The sequence below is a fragment of the Hesperophylax consimilis genome, chromosome 30 (genome assembly GCF_061612785.1).
Source record: "Hesperophylax consimilis isolate HC1 chromosome 30, BYU_Hcon_1.0, whole genome shotgun sequence".
Taxonomy (NCBI): Eukaryota; Metazoa; Arthropoda; class Insecta; order Trichoptera; family Limnephilidae; genus Hesperophylax; species Hesperophylax consimilis.
Window position 1 is genome coordinate 4,823,738 of NC_142865.1, and position 23,665 is coordinate 4,847,402.

Genomic DNA, 23,665 nt, shown 5'->3' on the forward strand with positions numbered 1-23,665 from the left:
CATTTGAAAATGTAAAATGGTTTTTAGAAAAGCATTTCAAATGCAAAATGCAAAATACCTATTTTCAAAATGCATTGAAAATGCAAAATGGTTTCTCAGGTCAAACAATTAAAATAATTATAGAATTTTTAAACAATTTTGTCATTTAATAATGGACATCAATGTAGAACAAACATATTACATGATGGTAAATCCAAAAACACCACGACTACAGATTATGAAACCACAAAAAATTTGCACGGTACTAATGTTGCCAACGTAAAAACATAGAAACTGCTATCTAACATTTAATATTACAGCGTCATGGTCCCATGTTCAGTATTTGAATCAGTATTTTTTGTAATGGTATCACTCAATTGCCTGGGCTCCTGCCAGGGAGCAACTTGACATATGGAAATTATCTCTCATAGCGAGGTTGAGGAACGACTGATATTTGGGGCTTATGAAAAAGAGATGAGTGGAGATACTAGGAAGAATGTTGCAAAAAAGCATTTAAAATGGAAAATGCATTGAGAAAAGCATTTAAAATGCAAAATGGAAAATACCCATTTTGCATTTCCATTTGAAATGGATTTATTTGAAATAAAGCACATCTCTGATTCTAACGCAGCATCACGTTCATTGGTCAAATGCATTGTACAATAGTATAAAATAAAGTCACTATTCGCATCTGTCTGTTTGTGCGCTTATTTCTTCTAAACTAGGCAACGGATTTTGATACGGTTTTCACTATCATTTAGAGAATTTATTCCGGAAGGTTTATATATATAATACATGTATATTATACTTATAGAAAGTAGAGAAAAGTCGATGTTTTGTAATCAAGTCGTAAAAAATATATTTTCGGACGCTTACATTGCTAACGCTGGCTAAACCTTATGAGATACCTTAAAATTAACGTACTATGGAATTGTATATCTTAAAAAGGTCTACAGAAAATTCCACTGTGGTATATATTATGTCTGTCTCCTAAGGATAATCCCCAGCAACGCCGGGTACCTGTCAGCGAGTTGTACATACAATTTTGTGTTGGTGATCGACGAACCGGTAGATGCAATCTATTAGTCATAAGTTGATCATAGTTTGTCTAGTCTATTGTTAGTAATAAGATAGAGTATTGTGGAAATATATTGTCCATTTTTACAGCGCCTTTGAGGTGGTTTTTCACAAAAACGGCGCTAAACAAATATTATTATTTAATTATTGAAGACAATATTAGCGATTTCTAAACGAAAATCTGAAACAGAAAAATCAGAAAAGGATACGGTCACATCTGGGACACGAACCCAGGACCCTTGTCTTTCCGGGACAGTGCTCTACCAACTGAGCTAATGGGACCCTATTCCCCTCGGTCACTTTTAACTGTATCATACTTCGAATAAGAACCACTAACATTGTCTTCATTTTTTCACCGCACATTTTTATTGGCAACTATCTTTATGTATGATCGCAAGATTCAACCCGAACTAAATGCAATCCAGACAGCGTCTTTTTAGATAAACCTATCTTATTTTTTTTATTTTTAATGTGCGACATCTGTTGACTTTTCTGCAAGTCTAGAATGAATATTTATTTTTCGGAATAACTTTATTGAGTAAAACCTCAAATTGTAATATTTAAATATTGAAGACAATATTAGTGATTTCTAAACGAAAATCTGAAACAGAAAAATCAGAAAAGGAAACGGTCACATCTGGGACCCGAGATGTGACCGTTTCCTTTTCTGATTTTTCTGTTTCAGATTTTCGTTTAGAAATCACTAATATTGTCTTCAATATTTAAATATTATTATTGTTAATTTATTTATTTGAACACCTTACATTTAGGGTACGTTGCCAGACTGAATAGTGTGGGGAGAGGAAGAAGATGGGGAAGAGGAAATTTGTGAAGTACCGGACTATTCAGGTCTAGCCACATGGCTAAAGCCATTTCAAGCAACATTTCAATTCTGAATGGTGGCGATACTGAGAGTATCCGTCACTTGTTAAAAATTATAACTGTGCAAATTTAATAATGCCCGAGCTCAGCATTTTTGTTTTTGCCGACTCAATATATTATGGACTTTCTGTTCCACGCAAGAGTTCCAAAAAAGTGAATTCTCAATTAGTGAAAAAGAAATTAGTTTTTGTTGTAATTAAGAATTTTCAAAGCTCCATAGCTCATGATGTAAATGACGTTGACAGTAGAAATTAGTTGTGTAGACCTATAAATTCCAACCTAAAAAAGCTGTGCAAATTTCACATCTGAGAGTTTTTATTGGCATAACGAATTTTATAGTCATTATATAACTAGCTGTACCCCGACACGCGTTGCTGCAGCTCAGTCTGTCTGTGCAGGTAGAGAAACATAGCGCCTGTTGCTTGTACGTCCAACAGATGACAATGTTTTTCAAAAAAGCATGTTTGTCCAACAGATTGCACTGTTTTTTAAAAAAAGCTTTTTTTATCTGTCGCAGGTGACATATACAGGGTGTCCGGTGTCAAAGTTTGGGAGGTGATTCTACATGATGGTAGGAGCAAAAAAGACAAATAACTTTTTCCAAAATTCCAACTTTTTTTTCCATACATAAGACATACCTAGTAAAAATCCTTAGCGGAGGTACACACTTACCCGATAAATTTGCTGTGTGCTTGTCGAGCGCGAGACTGGTGACGTTTTTTATTATTTGCCAGTGACGCTTATAACAATGCACTTCAAAATCGTCCGTTTTATGATGTTTTAAACCAAATTCGAAGAACAAAGAGAACTGCACTAAAATAATAATACGAATTTTAACTTTAACCGATAAAAAAATATTAATAACTTATTAAACACTGTAAACAAATCACAGCTGTTCTGTTACCAGCTGTAAAGCGCGGGGAGGGGGGTAGCGGGTGTTAGTTCTAGGATTGGCCGGCCCATTTCAAATGATCCAAAAGCAATAATAATGCAGTACACACACGCCGGCGCAATTGTTCGTTTGTAGCTGAAAAGTACATCTAAAAGTTGAAATTTCAAAAAAAGTTAATATTCTTTTTACTACTACCATCATTGTTCGAGGAACGAACAATGGTTGGGATATCCGTATTTTAAAGGGCTATTCCACACAGATAAAGCATTATGACAGGCGAATGCGAAAACACAATTTGAAAGGTTAATTCACAGTCAGCTTACCGGGTGGCGAACGAAATTTGCATCTCGAGAATCATCTGTCAGCACTGGAACGGTGATCGTTGTACGGTAGCACTCGTTATTTTGAATTGAATTGCGATAAAATACGTTTAAGGGATTATTCCGATAAATAACCGGCGATAGTACACACATTGGTTTTGACAAGACGAACGTTTCGATGCGATTGTACGGCTCACGGCACTCCGTGATTATAATTGACGTGTGTGAATTCAAACTGTACAGTTCAAATTCTGACCATACTATCGGTTAGCACACGGCCTGTCAAAAGCAAATCGGCGTGACGGAACAATCATGTAGAATCACCTCCCGCAGTTACTGCACTTACACCCCGGACACCCTGTATATAATATAGGTAAATAAAAATACACGCGTATTGGAATGCAACGTTGTGTCAAAATTTCAAAGCAATCATTGAAGAACTTTCGGAGGTTTTAGATTATGAACAAACAAACATTTTTATTTATGTAGATTTTTGAACCATTGGGTTATTTCTTATCAATTAATTATTAATTATTTTTGTTTGCCCTCTTTTCATTATTAATTGACCTCAGAATATTGCTGTGATTAAATAATAGACACCAAGCTGTTAACTTCTCAGGCTAATTTGTACGGTTTTTGGAACAAATAGTTATTACCCGTAGAGTCAATTTGTATGCTTTTTGGAACAGCTCATATGGTCTCAAAGAAATGGTTGTGTCTCTCTTACTCTCGTGGCTAGAAATATGAACTAAACGGTGTTAGAAAGAGAAAATACCAAGCCTTAAATTTGAATGAAGAAGTTAACCACAGATAAATATAAATATACACATCTATGAAATCAAAAGATCCGATCCCAATTTGAGAAAAAATTATGTAAGTTTGTGAATTTTTTGTTTTTTATGAAATGACAAAAAAATGAGATGGCCATATCTCTAAATAGTATAAAACATAGTCGTTATCCGCGTCTGTCTGTTTGTGCGCTTTGTTCTTCTAAACTATGCAACGGATTTTGATAGGGTTTTCACTATCATTTATAGTTTTTCTTTCGGAAGGTTTACATCATCATTAATCATTAATCATCTCACGATAGCGATCCATTCACCGTAACTGTTGCTCCAGCCTCATTTTCGAAAAAGTAAGTTCCAATGACTCCGCCGGACCATAAACCGCACCAAAAAGTCACACGTTGAAGATAGAGAGGCTTTTCAACAATAATTCTTGGATTTTCCGAGCCCCAGATGCGACAATTTTGCTTGTTGATGAAGCCACCGAGGTGGAAATGGGCCTCATCACTCAAGATGATTTGCATTTGATTCACTCAAGTGAATTTTAATAATTTCAATGCGTTGTTGAAGCGTGTATCGATCCATTTTTATTAATGGCGTAGTTTCTACTTGTCAAATGTTAAAAAATGACAGCTTCAAAAGTAACATCTACCGAAATAGCAGGCTATTCAAAATAACACCTCTTATTGGAAAATCCTGTATATATATATATATATATAATACATGCATATTATATTTATAACAATTATAGAAAAGTCCAGCAATCCCGGGTACACGTCAGCTAGTCTTTATATATAAAATTCAGCCTGCCTATGTTTGTGCTTGCAAAACTCGAAAAGCAGTCGACCAATATCTAAAGCTCAGAAACTTATAATAAAGATTATCCTCAAACTACCAATCACAAGCAGTTCGTATGAAATCTTTAGGAAAATCTGTGTTATGGACATTAGGCAACTTTATGCCAAAAACATACTAGCATACCTCTTCAAACACAAAACTACTATTGACAATATCCAAACTGCTCGTGATACTAGAACCAAAGGACATAATCTTTTACAAATCCCTTTCGCTCAGAGGCGGATTAACTGTTGAGAGCGCCCTAGGCAAGCACCTCATCGGCGCCCCTCTAGCGACCACATATTATAAATTTTAACAAGTACCTAAAGTAGCCGAATTTGTAGTTAGGTGGGTTTTACGTGAAAATAAAAATTTCGTGGGAGGGGGGTGGCTAGAGAATTTCAAGAAAATAAAAATTTGTCCCGAAAAAAAAAATTCATGGGGGGGGGGGGTGGCTAGAGAATTGTTTAAAATTGATGTTTTTACGTGAAAATTATGTTTTTAACTTGACTCTGAAGTAGCCCGACCAGTCGCCTTTTAGATTTTTTCAGCGCCGATTCTCGTTCTGAGTAGCCTAAATGGCGATATATCGCCCTCGTTGGCAACACTGCCAGCTATCTTTTTTTTACATACCAAGAGACCAAAGAACCAACAAGCTTCTTGAGCGCATTCAGCGGCACATTCACCCACTAGGTTAAGCGAATGTGCAGAGCAGGGTATATATTCTGCTAGGGGACATAGTTCTTTTATTTTGGCCTGTAATCCATTGTAAATGCCTGACATATTTGCGGCATTATCATACGACTGGCCTCTACAGTCTAATATATTAATTTCAATCATGTCCAATGTTTTAATAATAGCATTTGCTATGTCTTGTGATTTGTGACCGACATTTGCGATAAACTTAAGAAAACGTTCAACGGGCGTACCGTCGGTTTGAATGTATCGGATCACGAAAGTTAATTGGTCAATGTGGGAAATATTTGGTGTTGAATCCACTATTATTGAATAATATTTTGATATCTTGATTTCATGTTTTATTTGTGTTAATATTTTGTTTGCCATCAATTCAATAAATTCGTCACACGTTGTAGAACTTAAGTAATTGGTATATCCCTTTCCCTTGCCGCCATATTGAGCAATATGTTTACTTAAAAACGGATCAAACTCCGCTATGAGTTCCAGCGTCATTAAGTAATTTCCGTTATGAAGAGAGTCAAGTTTTTCGTCATGTCCTCTAAAAGGTAAACCACGCGATGCTAAAGATTTTACAGTGGCAACCACTCGTTTTTAAACTTCACGCCAATAAGTCATCTCTTCTAGAAATTGAGCGGCGAGCTCATGATCGACACGACCGTCAATGTTAGATCTACGTTGCAAGCTCAAAATACATGTTTTATGTTCACGTGAGTTTTCGTGGCTTTCTAATCTATTCGATGCGTTCTTCCAATCATTAAAACCAACATCTTGTTTTCCAAAACTAGTTCCACCACCGAATAATAAACAAGGTCCACAATAAACTTTACCTGTGCTTGGAGAGTAAATAAGCCATTTCCTTGGAAGTTTTTCTCTATTTAACAACTTTCTTTCAAACATTGTTTTTGTTAAAAAACGTGAGATTTTATCTTCATATATTCTCTTACTCAATAAAAATTCTGCATTTTGATTTTGATTAAATCCATTAATTGCAATGTATTCTTGTGTTTCGTTATTGATATCCCACTTGACTGGGTCACATCCCACGATAAACAGTTTATTTTGCGACTGCCTCACAACTTCTACGGCTGACGGAGTAGGCAGCATAGACAAATCGTGTTGTTTAGAACTAGTAGGAATTTCACATTGAATAGACTCGGTAGAAGACGCACTGTGAATTGCGTTAGAAAATTCCGAATCATCACTTTTTCATTTAGAAAAAAATGTCTCAATATGTTTCGTATGCTTTATAATATTTTGATTTTTTTCTTCTTTTTCCTTAGCCTTCCTTTTATAAGCTGCACCACTAGGTTTCTTCTTCAATTCACTCATTATTTGGGTAATGAACTAAAACGCAATGTACTAATTAATTCACACAAATACCGCTGCGAGTACGTAATCAATAGAAGCGCGCGTAACCGGCGACATCCAAGCTGAAAGTGATGAGTGTGACTGTCACCCCGTCATCCGTTCGGAAGTCCGGTGCCAGCCGCTTAGCCCCTGCCCCCGCTGCGCCCTTTGCCCTGCAATCTAGCAACGCCCGCGAACGAATCCACGAGTGAGCGGTCTTCTATTAAAAAATCATGCGATGGAGGCATGGAGGAATAATCAAGAAGGCGAGTATGCTTTAGAAGCTCTGCATCTCTACAGAAGTAAATAATCTTTTATATTGTGTAAGCAGGTGCATACTTACTTACAAAATTAAGTTTATATATATTTTTTTTTAAATTCTAGGGGCGCCCGCCGGCGCCCCTTTGTAACTGGCGCCCCTAGGCACGTGCCTACTTTGCCTTAGGGTTAATCCGCCACTGCTTTCGCTAAAACAACTTTTGGCCAGAGAAATTTTAGATAGTTTGCAACAAGGCTATATAATGTTCTCCCACTAGCCATTAGACTGAACGAATTTTTTTTGATATATAAAATAGACATCAAGTCTTGCATCATCAGCCAAGACAGATCCAAGATCAAAAATTGTATAAAAATCCCCTCATAAGTATGTACTAGATGCTGATTAACCAATTTATCATTTATTATTATTATTTATTATTTTTTATCATTTTCACATTGTCATTTATGTTTTTATTTATTTATTTATTGTTTGAAACATTTACAGAGTGTTAACAATCAGAAGCGGCCCGTGACTGTAATTACCAGCAGTGCATTTCACTTTTAAAATGTACCTAGTCTGTAATTTAGGTGGAGCAAATTAATGAATGGGAACACCTACTGCAATTCATTCTATCTTCTAAGTTATATTTGTAAAATAACTGATTAAATAATACAAAATTATCTCGAAAATAAAGGACACTCAATTCATCGTTGAAAATATAGCGAAACCGTTTGATTTCACCGCGAACGAGTTCCAATGTGTTAATGTTGTTGCGTTAACATTGAACATTAGTATTTCTAAGCGAATCCATTCCAAACGCATTGGATTACGCATGATCAAAGTGATGCAAAATTCACTCGCCGTCAAAGCACTTCGATAATGCACGGATGGGTTATGTATCTGCACTGCTCTAACACGTAATTTGACGTTAAGAGTGTAATCTGTCTCGCTCATGTCACCGTTTCGGCTACTTCGGGCTGTCTCGATACCGGCCGATGCTGTTTTAGTAGTATGGTAAAAGTTGGTTCTGTGCATATCGGGGTATGCACGACCGCTTGCTCTTGTGCGGGATTTTTTTACTAGAAGATAGCTCAAATAATGACCTGACGGGAATTACGAATTTCTTACATCGATCACTGGGGCACAGATGTCGCTGTAATTTGTTATGTGGAGATTGAAGACAAGCAGTGCAATGCACAAATGCACGTACCAAGGAACCGCCTCTGTTAACAATTATTACATTTATATTATTTGCGTGGGAATGTGCACAGATATTAACACCCCAATTAAAAATGTTCACAGCATGCGTAAACAAGGTTTAGTTGATATTAGGTGGAGATGCTAGTAGTGAAAGAAGAAAAAAACATAAATAATAATAATTAAAAAGAAATATAAAACATGAATAATAAATATGAAATATAAAATATAGTAAATGTACAGAAAAAGGATAAGGAAAAAAGTAAAGAAAATAATAAAGCAATTATATCTCTTAACTGTTCTCCATAACACATCATGGTAGAAGATTGTTAATTTGTTTTTCAAAATATGCGTGACTGTTTGCGAATATATCTATAAGGTCGCATTCAACTGAATTGTACAGACGACACATTCTAGACAGTGGATTAAAATATGCAATATTGTTATTAAATTTTTCAATATGGAAAATATTTTGGCTCCTTAAATTATGTCTATTAGGAACTTTAATATGAATATTGCTCAGACAATTAGTGGTAAGAAGTTTATCATGAATAATTTTATATAAACATATTAAGTCCGCAAATTGTCTTCTTTTTTCCAATGTTGTAAATTTGAAGTTTAGTAGTCGTTCTTCATAAGATTTGAGTGCGGCATTAATTCCAAGTTTAAATGATAACAGTCTTAGGATTTTTTTTTGCACAGATTCAATAGTTTTAGAATGCTGTGAAATATTATAAGTATCAAATAATATGTAAATATTAATTTATGTACTCAATACGTCTGTCTCGAAACAGGTTTATCCTAGTGAGACAGACATCGAAAATTAACTTTATATTGTTGATAATAAAAAAATATCTCTGAAAATTTCAAAGTTTGATCTTATTAGTGCCAAAAGTGTTTAGAGAGCGGGTTGAATGATGTAAGAAGTCGGACACGCCCGAGAAATACTTAACGCAATATCTCGTTCAATATAACGTTGAATTAAAGTTCATGTAATGCAGTTTTTTAACAGTAACATTGTGGTATACAGTAGTGAATGGTGTGAGAAGTTGGACACGCCAGAGAAAGACATTAGCCATAGCGAAGCATTGTGAGGTCCACTGAGTTGTTTATAATACATTTGTCTAATAAAATATGTGTTTTTTTTTTATCGGTAATTTTAGCTGAGCAATTTTTTAAACTTTTTATTTTTGATTTAAATTTTTTAATATCTATTTTAATATGGTTATTCCTAATAATAAGATTTGAAAGCGTATTTTATCATCTTTCAAAAACAGTTTTTAGATATCGAATACGTTCCTAAATATCCCGTTTATTATAATTTTATTGAAAAGCATAAATACACACAAATTCTTCCTCAGAGCATCTTTCATTGTAATACCGATAGAACAAGGACAGCATACTTACCTGACGCCTGTGCTCTAAAGATTGCAGTCCGTTTGTTAAGATTGGGGAATCTATCAAATGGACCGCCCGTTTTTGCACAGAGTCAAGGGTTTTTTTCAGGTATTTAGGGGCTCCGGACCAGAGATGGCTGCCAAATTCGACAGTAGGGCGCACTTGCGATTTGTACAGGGTCAACAGTTGTGTATTAAAGCTTGTTATAAAAACTGCACAAGATAAAAGATGTTATTTTTCTATAAAAATGCTATAAAAGTACAATGTAACGAGCTTTGAAAGACCGGCAACATGAAGATAGGCTCAAGGAACTAATATTACCAACTTTAAAAGAAATGGGTGAATTGATTTTGAGACTTTAAAAATTTTATCTGGACATTATATTTGCCCTGGCATCCAAGAAATCTTCAACACCGACAAAAATATAAATCTCCGTGGAAACTCGAAAAAAAAACGTTTTGCATCCAATGGAAATAGATTAGTGGATACGTAGAACAAACTTCCACAACATGTCATCGACGCTACTAACATAACTTCTTGGGTTCGTCATTAGGACATGCAAGCAGTTCAATAACCAAGATGCTATGTTAGCATTGTTCGATGGCATACTGAGAAGCAAGCTGGAGTATGCGAGCGATGTTTGGGCACCGTACCACCAGAAGTACATTGATATGTTAGAGCAAATCCAGAAGAAATTCCTCAGGTATGTCTATATGCGGACGCATGGAACCTATCCTAGGTTCATACACCGTATCAACTTACTTGAGGAAACTGATTCTGTGAGTCTGGAAACTAGGCGGAAAGCAAGTCTAGCTATTATGTCTTTCAAAATTTGGAACAGTTTTAACGATAGCCCATTCCTCTTGGGATGCTATGATTTATATGTACCAGACCACAACAGCCAAAGTCGATACCATGACCTATTCAGAGTACCAAAAGGCAAAACCGACGTCCTGGCAAAGCATAGAATGACGAGGGGAGTGGTTCTATTGAACGAACTTGCAAAGAATTTAGATGTAAGTGACTTTTTTTTTTTTTTATGTGACACCTCACCTGTGCAGTGTACAGATAGGGGAACTATGTCACCGCCCGGTTGGGCGGTGTTGTGAGGCGGAATAAGGTAGGGGCTGTAGGAAGGGATTTGTTAATGCGGGCCTTGAAGAGGCTCGGATTATAGGAGGGAGGAAAAACAGATGCCGGTAGCTCGTTCCACATACGAGCCGACTTACACAAAAACGAGCCGTAAAAACGGCCCCTTCTCATGAAGCCAACGTCAACCGTGAACGGGTGTTCAGTTTGTGTCCGTCGAGTTTCGCGCACGTGCACCGGTGCATCAGGAATCAATGCTGCTAGCTCCTTGGAGCAGGCTCCATTGAAATACCTGTAGAACAGACACAGCATGCCTACATTGCGTCTATGCATTAGAGAAGGCAATCGGTCTGTTAACAACGGATTGTCAATCAGACGGATCGCTCTCCTTTGCACAGATTCAAGCAGGTTTATTAAGTATTTTGGGGCACCAGCCCAAAGGTGGCTCCCAAATTCAATAGTTGGGCGGACTTGAGACTTGTACAGGGTCAGCAGCTGGTCACTGTTGAAGAATCTCCTAGCCCTGTACAAGACGCCCAAATTTTTGGAGACCTGATTTTCTCGGGCTGTTCTCTAAATGACCTAAAACAATTATTGAAGAGTCACTTAGCTAAATGCTGATATGATGTAAAATTGTACTGTAACTGGAATAAATTTTCTGTTGTACAATAAACAAAAAAAAAAAAAAAACCAATTTAAAGCTCGATTGAATTCTTAATTGGAAAGAAGAAAGGATTAACTTATTTTATAATTTAAAACAACTCAATCACTCTTAAACTTATTCTGAAATCAGATATGAGCGCATCAGTAGAATGCTGCCTGCTCGTTAAATACATAATATTTAACAAATAATTATAAGCAAGAATTAGTCGCCTGACATATCAATACAAATTGAAAATATCTCCCGAGTAAAAATAAATGCCGCCGACGGGAATTGAACCCGCGCCTTCTGATATCCGGTCAGACGCTCTGAACCACTGAGCCACGTCGGCTTATTTCCAACACGCCAAATAATTTAATATGTACTAGTACTTCAATCAACAATTACTGCTAATAATATTTTTTCCCCCTCGAATTATAGACAGCTCTGATTTATTGAGCCTAATCACCTTCAACATACCAACTAGAACTACTCAATCTAAATTTATTTTTAATAACAATAACAATGTCACACAATGTCGTTGCTTGTGTGGCACGTAGCGCCGTCTTGTTGAAAGCAAACGTTGTCCAGATCAATACCATCCAATTCCGGCCATAAAAAATCATTAATCATCTCTCGATAGCGATCCATTCACCATAACTGTTGCTCCAGCCTTATTTTCTAAAAAGTAAAGTCCATTGACTTCGCCGGACCATAAACCGCACCAAACAGTCACACGTTGAGGATAGAGAGGCTTTTCAACAATAACTCTTGGGTTTTCCGAGCCCCAGATGCGACAATTTTGCTTGTTGACGAAGCCACCGTGGTGGAAATGGGCCTCATCACTCAAGATGATTTGCATTTGATTCACTCAAGTGAATTTTAATAATTTCAATGCGTTGTTGAAGCGTGTATCGTTCCATTTTTATTAATGGCGTAGTTTCTACTTGTCAAATATCAAAAAATGACAGCTTCAAAAGTAACATCTACCGAAATAGCGGGCTATTCAAAATAACACCTCTTATTGGAAAACCCTGTAGTTACAAGAAGGCTATAATAACATACCTCAATAATATTAATAATTAAGGTTAGAATAATACTATTCTTCTTAAACTTAAACCCTTACGTATAGAAAGAAAGGGCCTTAGATTAAATTTACTTGAACAATTAGAAATCAATAAAAGAAACAATGACTCTAATATTACATTAATTAATAAAATAAGGAAAATTATTATATGTATAAGTATGTTCACAAAACCTAAACAATATAACACATTTAAATAAATTAATAGCAGCCACATCATTATTAAACAATTAAGATAACAGTAACAGGAAAACTCATTTCATATGCAGATCAATTAACATTTTTTTTATTTTTTATTGATACATGATTTAGAGAGTAAATGTGGTTTTTTGTGATATTTCACCCTCCATGCTAGGGATGACCCTGTGTTATGGCGGGTCAATTTTACAGTTTGCGGACACAGAATCTATACATTACTATAATACAAAAATGATGGACCTATAGCTAGTTTGGGTTGCAAGAAGAGGCTGGAGAAGTTAGAGAATTATAAGAAGATGAAACATTTGAGAAATTATTAGTAAATAGATCACACTAATTAATTATGTACATACTATACCGCTAAGTTAGGGAATAAGGATATATTATGTTTTGTCTGAAAGTTGATTAAATTGATAGAGTGTAGAATGAATGGGTATTGTAGTTGTAATGTATTCCGTGTGTAAGGATCCATTTCGTAATTTGTTTTTTAAAGGAATGGGTTTGACTCACTGTTTTTAGGTTTTCGTTGGTTAATCGTTCGGTCTGTTAGTATAGTTTTATCATAATATATTTCATAAAATATATTTTCTAAAAATGAATTTGGTTCATATTCATAATATGGTACTATTTTACGGCAGTCAATCAAGTTATGTTTAATTACCAAACTTTGGTGAATTATTTTTAAGACTCGATTATGCCTAAATGTATACTCGGACGGCGCTAATATAGAACATCCCGATATAATATGTTCTATAGTTTCCGGAAAAGCCAAACATTTTCTACATAAATCATCAATGTGATTTGTATCTTTGATTATATGCTTCCTATAATTTTTATTAATGACTATCCTGAATGGCAAGCATAAATCCTTCTATTTCTGCGCTCAACTCTCCAATACTCAACCATTTGTTTGACGAAAATTTGTCAACATACGTTTGGTTGAGATAATTGAAGTGTTTTGCGTGTGTAATTTTATTTGACCAGGAATCTAATAATTCCTGGTTAGGATTTATAAATATGTTAGCATTCTCGTCGTATAAATTTAAAAATTAAGAAAATAAGTTTCATTGGTTTGTATTTGTAGAACTCCATTATATTTTTAGTAATTTAAAATTAATAAATTTGCTGTCGCAGCTAACATTAGCATAACTTTATAAATATATTTTTTGTTTTTCTAATAATAGTGCATTACAATTTATTTTTAAAAAAGAACTAGGTACCTAATAACAAAATAAATGTTTTGTTTATTATTTTTCGCTCTGGCAACACCGGTTGTACATTCTGCTCAGTTTTTTGAACTGACAACTGACGTTATTTTCCGTTTACACGGAAATAAAATACATTTTTACAGTTTATTTTTCGATTTCTTTACCAAAAACACTTGAATATATCTTCTAACTATGCTACCAAACATTTTTGAGTAATTTATCGCCGAAATACAACGGACATTGTTAAAAAACGCGAGTGAAATTTCTTCAAGGTATGGGACAACATTGTTATTTCACGTACAATATTGCGTCAAACTGCTAGAATAATAAGGTTCCATCTGATGCAGCAAAGCCATGCGATACTATTATCTAGAGAAAACTAATTTAGAGTTCATTATCGCATGGCATTCAGTGGCAGATGAAAGCTTGTTATTCTAATTATGTGGTCGTAATGTCAAAACATTGTCTTTATTTATTTTGATTTCATTTTTAATAAATGTAAAATGATTTAATTTGACTCAAGATGTTGCAGGTTCGATTTCTGCAGTGCTAATGTATTTGTATCTGTGTTTTTAATAAAGGCTAATGTCATTTTTTGGGTGTAATGTTGTGGATTTTGAAGTTCGTTGAACTTTGCTAAAATATGTGCCATTACGGCCATTTTTACAGCATTCAGTCTGTATTCATCCTTCGACTGCTAGTTCCATGCCTTACTGACATACACCAGGGTTGGTTTCAGCACTCCATTGTGGACTGCTAGACTTGCTTCTTTGGACAACTTTTTATTAGTGATTAACTTTGGTTTTGGTATATGCTGACTACGTGTGCCCAGTAAAATTTAACACTTTCCCGACATAATTACTAATTCCTGATGATCTCAAACTGTACCCGTGGTATTGTTCTCAGGTGCAAAGCTTTCACTTAGAACAAATTTCACTTCGTTTCATTTTTACACTCAAAATAAATATGACATATTTATCAAAATATCCCACTTCGCGGCCATTTTACATCGTACTTTTTGCCGGGAACTTGATGGGGGTCGCTATATGCACAGCGACTAATCGACAGGGGGCGTGGCCAACATATCCGAGCATACCCGAAGTGAAGTATAGGTATAAAAGGGACACTTCTTTTGAATCACAAACCATGTTACACAAACCTAGCGTAGCCGCTAAACTAATTGAAAACTGGGATGTTTTTCTTGCCTGGACGCGAGCAGGCGGTATTAAGGGGACACTTTCTTTTGAATCACAAACCATGTTACACAAACCTAGCGTAGCCGCTAAACTAATTGAAAACTGGGATGTTTTTCTTGCCTTGACGCGAGCAGGCGGTATTAAGGGGACACTTTCTTTTGAATCACAAACCAAGTTACACAAACCTAGCGTAGCCGCTAAACTAATTGAAAACTGGGATGTTTTTCTTGCCTTGACGCGAGCAGGCGGTATTAAGGGGACACTTTCTTTTGAATCACAAACCAAGTTACACAAACCTAGCGTAGCCGCTAAACTAATTGAAAACTGGGATGTTTTTCTTGCCTTGACGCGAGCAGGCGGTATTAAGGGGACACTTTCTTTTGAACCACAAACTATGTTACACAAACCTAGCGTAGCCGCTAAACTACTTGAAAACTGGGATGTTTTTCTTGCCTTGACGCGAGCAGGCGCTATAAAGGGGGCTCTTTCTTTTGTATCACAAACCATGTTACACAAACCTAGCGTAGTTCTAAAAAGGTTTGTTTACATTATATTATTACAACGCCATTTCTGACGTTTCGTTTCGCCGCCCACCGTTTCACTGATTTTGCAACTCGGAACACCTCGGGTATGCTCGGATATGTTGGCCACGCCCCCTGTCGACTAGTCGCTGTGCATATAGCGAAATCAACATGGCCGCTTATAATTTGTTAATAAATGTCGATCTCAAACTATTTTCTGTTTTTTTTCCATGTTTTTCCTTTATTATTTCAACTAAAATGAAGCATAATACGTTTGCCCCAAGGTAAGTTCATAATTACTTCTCATACCGTCGAGATTTGGCTTAATTTGACAATTTTAGCGCAAAAACAGTGAGGGCACTGATAGACAGCATGTTCCTTGGTTTTTTGCACAGTGTCTGGTTATTTCGATGTGCGCTCTTCGGTGATCAACATACAAATGATGACTTATTTTATTCAAAGCATTCTCCAACTCGTCGAAATGATACCCAAATTCTATCAATTTGGATGTCTGAACGTTCAGACCCTAGGGCAGTGGTTTTTAACCTTGTTGGAGGTACTGACCCCCACCAGTTTCATATGCGCATTCACGGAATGCTTCTTAATTGGAAAAATAAAATATGATTTTTTCAAATTCAAAACAAGGTATATATTTATACATAGGTGCACAAAATGAACAAAACCATTAACATGATTTTCACACAAAAATGTTATACATGTGAATCCATAGTCCGACACTCTCTTTTTTTGCTCGACATAGTAAGCATGAAGGGATTAAAATATTAAGAAAGGTATCACACGATCACGACAGTTACAATGCGACAACTGGGCGCACCAAATTCCCTGCAGCACAGATAGGCCAAGCGATGTTGCGTGATCACCTGCAGCCAATGATGGACAAGCGGGGGGTGTCATCACGAATCATATGAGTCGGGGGCTTGTCTTGACCTCTGCCGAACCCGCGAGACTGACTCACCGAACCCAGGTTAAGAACCACAGCCCTAGGGATTAATGAAATGAATCGTTGAAATAATGTTGTGTTTATAATTTCAGATGGATACCTCACAGACTGTGACGACAATGAAGACGCCCTCAACATCAAGAAAGAGTAAGTTTAATCTGTTAAACGTATCTCACTCTGTGCAGAAAGGGGGGTTCCGTTTGCTAGATTCCCATATCCAGATGGATTGCAGTCATTTCGTTGAAGGAGACAACCTCATTTGGGAATTTTCACAAACTATCGACACCATTTAAAGTCTATGTTCAAGCTGTGGACCTTTTAATAAACAAATTAATTATTCTATGTTTATATATTATTTTGGCAATGAGTTTTATAAAGGTAAGGTACTTACAGAGATTGAGGATCATTCACTTGTTGGGATGCTACTTTCAGTATAGTTTTGTGATTGCTATGCGATGCGTTATAGGTAATAATGTTAACTTTGCGTCACGGCTTTTGGTTTTTGACTGACTGCCTGGGCACGGGGGAGAGATCTCAAGGAGAGGAGAAAGGGGGGTCGGGAACAAAATTCATTGCCAGTAAACTAATTCTCTATGAATCAACAATAAGCCATTATTGGCGTAAACAGTGTATGGAAGATTTAAAGTTATTTTTTCTAATTCTGATCATGACATTGTCCTGAGCGAAATTATTTGCCTGTCAATTTGTAAATTAGTGTGTTTCTCCCACCAGGGTTCCAGAAGCTGAGCTTGCGCAAGGCAGCCCTGAGCTGTCCCCCGCGGCAGCCGGCTCGCGGTGGGGCTAGCGGGGAGCCCTCGGGGCTGCGGGGCGCAGCGGGGGCGCGCTCCGTGTCCCCAGTCAACATGGCAGAATTTGATACGCCACCTTTTGTCGTGAGTATTGAAAACATTGACTCTTTGTGGGTAATTTTGTTAAAGAAGGACAAACATTCCAGGGTTATGAATAACCTGACAATATTTGAAAATTTCCCACTACCATCACATTAAATGGAAAATGTTGCATGTGTCGTGATGGAGGGTTTAGCCAGGCGAGGAATTAACGTCTGGGTGGGAAACAGATGTGATTCCAACTCAACCACTGTTCCTGACAATCTTTTCTCTGTCTTCTATCTGCTCTACAAGCCCAAACTGTCTAATCGTCTCTTTCTTAATCCTGTTCATTACGATATATCCCATTTGAATTTCCTCAATCATGACGCGGTTGTTATTTTTCATCAAAATCATTTTAATTTAACACCAGAGTTTGTATCAAAACTCCGTCATGGACTGCTAATTTCACTGCCTTTGACATTGTTTTTTTGTTGTTGTTATTATTCCAAGTAATTAAGTTTTATTCTTTTTCAGACCAAAAGACGGCCGAAATACACATCTTCCACGCTCATACAAAACCTGACTGACGGCACTCCAGATTTAGTTATCAGTGAATATTTACAAAATTCACAATCCATCAAAGATGACTCTAACATGGTATCCAGCACGCCTATATTGGAAGACAATCATAAGGATAGATTTGATTTATCCACCAACACTAGTAACGAATGTGGAAAAAAAGATAAAATCTTGGACGGGTGTCAAAAAGACAACCAGATTTTGGATAGCGAAAAAGATGATAGATTAACGGATGGTAATGAAAACTGTAACGCAAGTGAAGTTAGCCCCAAAACAGCTAATATTATGAACGATATTTACGGAGATGTGTGGAAGCACACACCGGGACTATTTAAAAAGAGTCGTTCTGTTTTTAAAAGCAGAAAAAAAGAATTCGTCATTTCAGACAGTGATAATAATTACAACGACGTTTTGGTTAAATTAGATGCTTTGAATTTGTATGTTAAATCTCTAACAGACGTGAAAACCAAACAGACGAAACAAAATGAAATTCCAAAGTATTTTAAAACCACAACGAAAGATTTTGAAAATATTAAATACGGAGAGGTTTTGAAGCCGAAAATGTTATCTTTCGAGCTTGACGAAGATTTGATTATTAACAACGATAGTTTCAATGATAATAACGATTTACTCTGTCCAAAATTGGATTGGCAACAAGACGTTATGCCTGATTTATTGCCTTGTCCGAATTTAGACGATTCTGATTTGATCATTTCAAAGAGAAAAGTTAAGAAGAAGTACGTGTTTAGATCATCGCCTGAATCGGAAAATGATAAAGAGAATTTGATGCTCGAAATGAAGAAACCGTTTAATGACGATAGTGGGTTAGGAATTAAGCCCGTTAAGAAATTGCGCACGAAAAAGTATCGTGATATCAGAAAGAGTGACGCGTTTAACACCAGTCAAGATCACAATTGCAGCATTATCATTTTGGAAACGGGAGATGAAATCAATGCAAAGATTATGAAAAAAACTAGCGGAAAGAAAAATAGAAAAACGTTACAAAAAAATTATACGTCTGACGATGTTGAATTTATTTCCGAAGGCGTTTGCAAAAAGGATCGTGTCATAGAAATATTCGACAGCGATTCTAAAGAAAATGAAATTGACAAAAGGGTTCAAACGAAAGTAAAAAAAGCAACTAATGAATTGGACGAACTTTTGACTCGGGGTTTTAAAGATATCTCTCTGAAACCCAAAGAAAGTAAAACCGTGAAAGAGATTGTAGGAAAAATTGAGAATGATGATGTTTCTAAAAAGGTAGTGCCGAAAAAAAGGGCACCTAGTAAAAAAGAAGTACTCGAAAAGGATAATTTCAACATTGGTGATATTCAGTTATATTCGTTCATGGCTTCATTAGCCGGTAAGTTTAAATTATTTTTTTCTAAATTTTCCAAGGTTACGAAGATCGTTGTCACAATATTTTAATTCATCCTACAACCATCCTTATGGTGGTAAAATGTTGCTTATGCAAGGATAGGGCACTCGGATAATAAAATTAGATAGAGTATAGGTACTATAGTTCCATCAGCTGTAGGCAGACTGATGGAACCTAAGCGCAAGCCAAATACTAAGTTTGGTGATCGCGCTTTCGGAGCATCTGGGCCGAAGTCTTGGAATAAACTCCCTCCGGAACTAAGATCCGTAACAAGTCCAACAGAATTCAGGTCTAAACTAAAAACTTACCTTTTTAAGCTGTCATACCCTTAAATTAAATATACCATTCCTGAGAGAAAGTCCAGTTATATCCAATTATTTCCTAAATCCTTTATCTTAATTTCGCTAATAAACAATTAGTTAATATTAATTATTTGTTAATCTCAAGTGACCTACCAGGTAAGTATTGTACTGTATATTATCTCCATATATAGTTAGTAATAACATAGATCATTGTAGAAATGTATTATATACTTGTACAGCGCCCTTGAGGTGATTTTGCACAAAAACGGCACTATACAAATCATCCAAATATTATTATTATTATTATCTCGTAATAAATTGTACAGAATATTAATTATTCAAATTATTCAATTATTCGCTAGTAGAGGATTGAACCGACGATATCTGGGTGGGAAACCATTCCCTTGGACCACTCTGCCACTTACCGGTTTTATACATAATGTCCTTTTTTAACATGTAGAAAGCGCCGCAACTTATAACTTATAACCTCTCCCCGTCTATAACATATTAATTATTAACTTCTTATAACCTCTCCCCGTCTCCTTTTCTTCTCCACTTCCATCAGCTTCACAACTTACCCTCCCCGTCTCCTTTTCTTCTCCACTTCCATCAGCTTCACAACTTACCCTCCCCGTCTCCTTTTCTTCTCCACTTCCATCAGCCTCACAACTTACCTAGATTAGGGATGCCATAGTCCCATTGACTCCAGAGAGTTTTGGGACTTTCACATTTAAAAAAATAAGTTTTTATTACATACCAGCTGAAGTCCTCCGCGTTGCCCGGGTCTTTTCAATATCAAATATAAGATGACGCCGTTGTCTTGCATCATTTAACCTCTCAGACATAGAATTTTATTTATTATGTGTCCCTTTGAGAACTGTCAGAACGTGATAATTTTTGTGTTATTTACGAGTTTTACTAAAATCTTCATAACTCACGTTTTGGGAAACGTAGCCTCATTCTAAAAAATGTTTTGGAAAGATTATTAAATCCACTATCGCATTGTGTTGTTATACGTAAATATATACATTTTATGAAAACGTCAAAAATATGTAAAAATCGCTTACCATTATTTGAAAGCCTTGAAAAATGTACTTTTTTCTGAGTAGCATAAAGCAGTGTTCCGCAAACTTTTTATGTTCACGGTACACCTAACTAATCAAGAAATTTTAACGGTACACCAAAGAAAAAAAAACAAGGTAAATTTTGGATAGGATTGGCTAGGCTTATTACGAATAACGGCGAACTTTGAGGTTAAACTACGAAAGCTGCATGTCATCATAATTTAAAAAAACATCCCAGGTTTTAAATGGTGTGTTTGGCAAAGCAGGGTTTGTCTAGCCGGGTTTGTGTAATTATGATTGATATTTATCACATAACAGTGACAGAATGACCGCGAACTGTCACCGAATCGGTTCGAGAAGTGAATTTTAATTTTACGCAATTGATAATTAAAATGCATCTTTTTCCGCCGCCACCAAGCCAAAAAGTTTCCTTTTATAGTAATTACGGCATAAAACAATATTTTATTAATATTTATTATTAAAATCAATATAACATGAAAAGATGTTTAATGCGAAATGTGAGCCTGTTTAACTGAACACAGACGATCAAAATTTGGAACAATCGTTGATAACGCTGCTCGCATCTCTTCGTCGATCGTCCTCAGGCGTTCTCTTTTTTTGACTTTATCGTTGTGAGAGTTGAAAACCCCAATTCACATAAATAGGTCGTGGCAAATGGTAATAGAATTGCAATAGCTCGCTTCGACAGCAGTGGATACTCATTTTTTACGTGGAGCCAAAAATGTGCTAACTCTGTTTCAGAAAATTTTAATTTTAGTGTCCGATCAGTTTTAAGCTCCATGAATTCTTCCTGCTCGTTTATTGTTAATTTCCAAGGGAAATGTTTTTCGAAAATGGATTTCTTACTCAGTCCATAGGTTGCAGGTCACACTTAGGAAAATATGAGTTCATTTTTTCTGCTAACAGCTCCAAGTGTTTCACTATCAAAGCCTGCACTTCTGTCGGTGGATATTTCATTAATGCGACGTGAGATCGTATCTGCTGACGCAGGTATTTTTTCGATTTCCTTAGCGGCTTCTTGGCTAATCATAATTTTGACAATTTCTTTGCAGACAGGTAAAATTAAAGTTTCAGCGAGAGGATGAGGTTTCTTCGATTTAACCAGCATATTAGCGATCACGTAGCTTGCTTTTAGCGCTTTGCTTGATGTATTGAAAGACGAACTCATGAGAGTTACCTGTTTCTTAGACTGGTCGTTGAAAGAAGGCTTTATATTTGTGAGCCACCGATGGATTGTTAAATGTCGTGAAAGTTTACTGGGCACCATCGAATTATTAGCCAAAGTTTCTCCACAAACAAGACATTTTGGGATTGGGCACGATTCGTCACCGCAATATATAAAGCCATAACGCACATAGCTCTCATCGTATTTCCGATCAAAAAGCTTAGGTTTTTTCTTCGTTGACTCTGCTTCTTCTTGGGAATCATTAGTTTCACTTGACAAACTTGCGGTACGTTTAACGAATTTATCCATTAAATACACTTAATATGGGATATTTTTTTGCAATTAAAAAAGTCAATTAAGTTCGCGACGACACAACCAAACACTAGCATTAACGAATGACTACTAAACAAGCGGGCGCAACGTCGCCGTCGTAATTCGTAATGTTATGTTGTCACGCGCATGGACCCCGATAGCTCGTGCGCAATCACGTGATAATGTAGCGTAGCACACGGCCACTTCGCAGCGATCGAGTCCCACCCACGCCACCTCCGGCCGCCGCGCCGCACAGAAAAGTAAAGACCGATTTACAGAGCACTTTGTGAGAAGTGACGCGGGACTCGCGGCACACTTACAAATGGCCACGGCACACCAGTGTGCCGCGGAGCACACTTTGCGGAACACTGGCATAAAGGAATAACACTTTATATATTGAAGAAATATATTTAAAAACTATTAGTCACCTCAAAATATTAACCGAACAAACATAAATAAAAATATTAATTAAACATAAAATATTTTTAATAAATTATTTAGATCCGCAATAAATTATTAACGAACATCTTGACAGTTTCAATCGGCTTAGATAATGCACCTCTACGTTCCATAGATATTCTTGAATACAGACGCGTAGCGTTATTCATTATCGATACTCTGTTTTTTAAATCATGGCAATCCATATACTAGTGATGGAAATAAATCAATTTTTGTAAAATCTCGCGCGTTTACGTGAAAAGACGATCTAATGTCTTGACCGCTATTATCATATTTACGTCTTTTGACGTTCTAATGTTCTGAGTGGTTAATCGGTCAGAGAGAAGGATTTCGTTCTCCCCTCTGCCTGTGAATACCTGTGATTCCAATGTAAGTTTAAATTCCCCACCCCAAAGCGAGAGCATTATAAAATAAAGCGTACATACTTACCACAGAAAGTCTATAGCTGGGCCACCTATTCCAGTCCCCGGGGAGGAGGGTTCAATCCTCAGTCAAAAAAATAAATTAAAACATCTATTAACATATTTCTGCCGGGTATTTTTTGCACTGGTGCTACGCTGTCTCTGGGCGAAAATAAAGGTCCCGCGTAAATTTTCTTTTAAATCGCTACATCTTCGAAAATAATTAAAATATTTTAATAAAAATTTCTACGTATTAATTAACTCAGCATACCCAAGCTATAAAAGTACTAAACGAAATTCGGATATTATTTGAAATGCAACTCAATTAACCTTGTAATATGTTTATTACGGTCCGCCTATCGGTATTTGCCCATACCTGCTTTCTTTAAATACGCCCGACATCTCTCACTCGCTTGCACATAGGAGTTGAGTGGGTGCTAAACAGAGATGGGTCGTTTCGAATCGGGTTTCACAGTCATAAAAACCCTCATTCCAGGAATTGAATTATTTCACCAACAAATAATATACTATCCTTTTGTTGAAATACCGATGGAAACCAAAGGCACGAAGATAAATATAAAAAGA

The 23,665-nt window shown here is 36.3% G+C and overlaps 1 protein-coding gene across 2 annotated transcripts in view; it reads left to right on the top strand.

Annotated features, from left to right (window-relative positions):
- The window catches only part of LOC149409549 (uncharacterized), a 49,328-nt gene that overhangs the window by 8,683 nt on the left and 16,980 nt on the right, over positions 1-23,665 (top strand). The window contains exons 1-4 of one of the 2 annotated variants that reach the window (XM_089649690.1): positions 14,024-14,163; positions 16,662-16,716; positions 17,302-17,462; positions 17,934-19,341. In XM_089649690.1, the coding sequence (XP_089505816.1) occupies positions 16,662-16,716; positions 17,302-17,462; positions 17,934-19,341 (1,624 nt within the window). In that variant the 5' untranslated portion in view covers positions 14,024-14,163. Of the gene's footprint in view, positions 1-14,023; positions 14,164-16,661; positions 16,717-17,301; positions 17,463-17,933; positions 19,342-23,665 lie in introns of those variants that run through there. The other variant, XM_089649689.1, reaches the window with a different exon arrangement.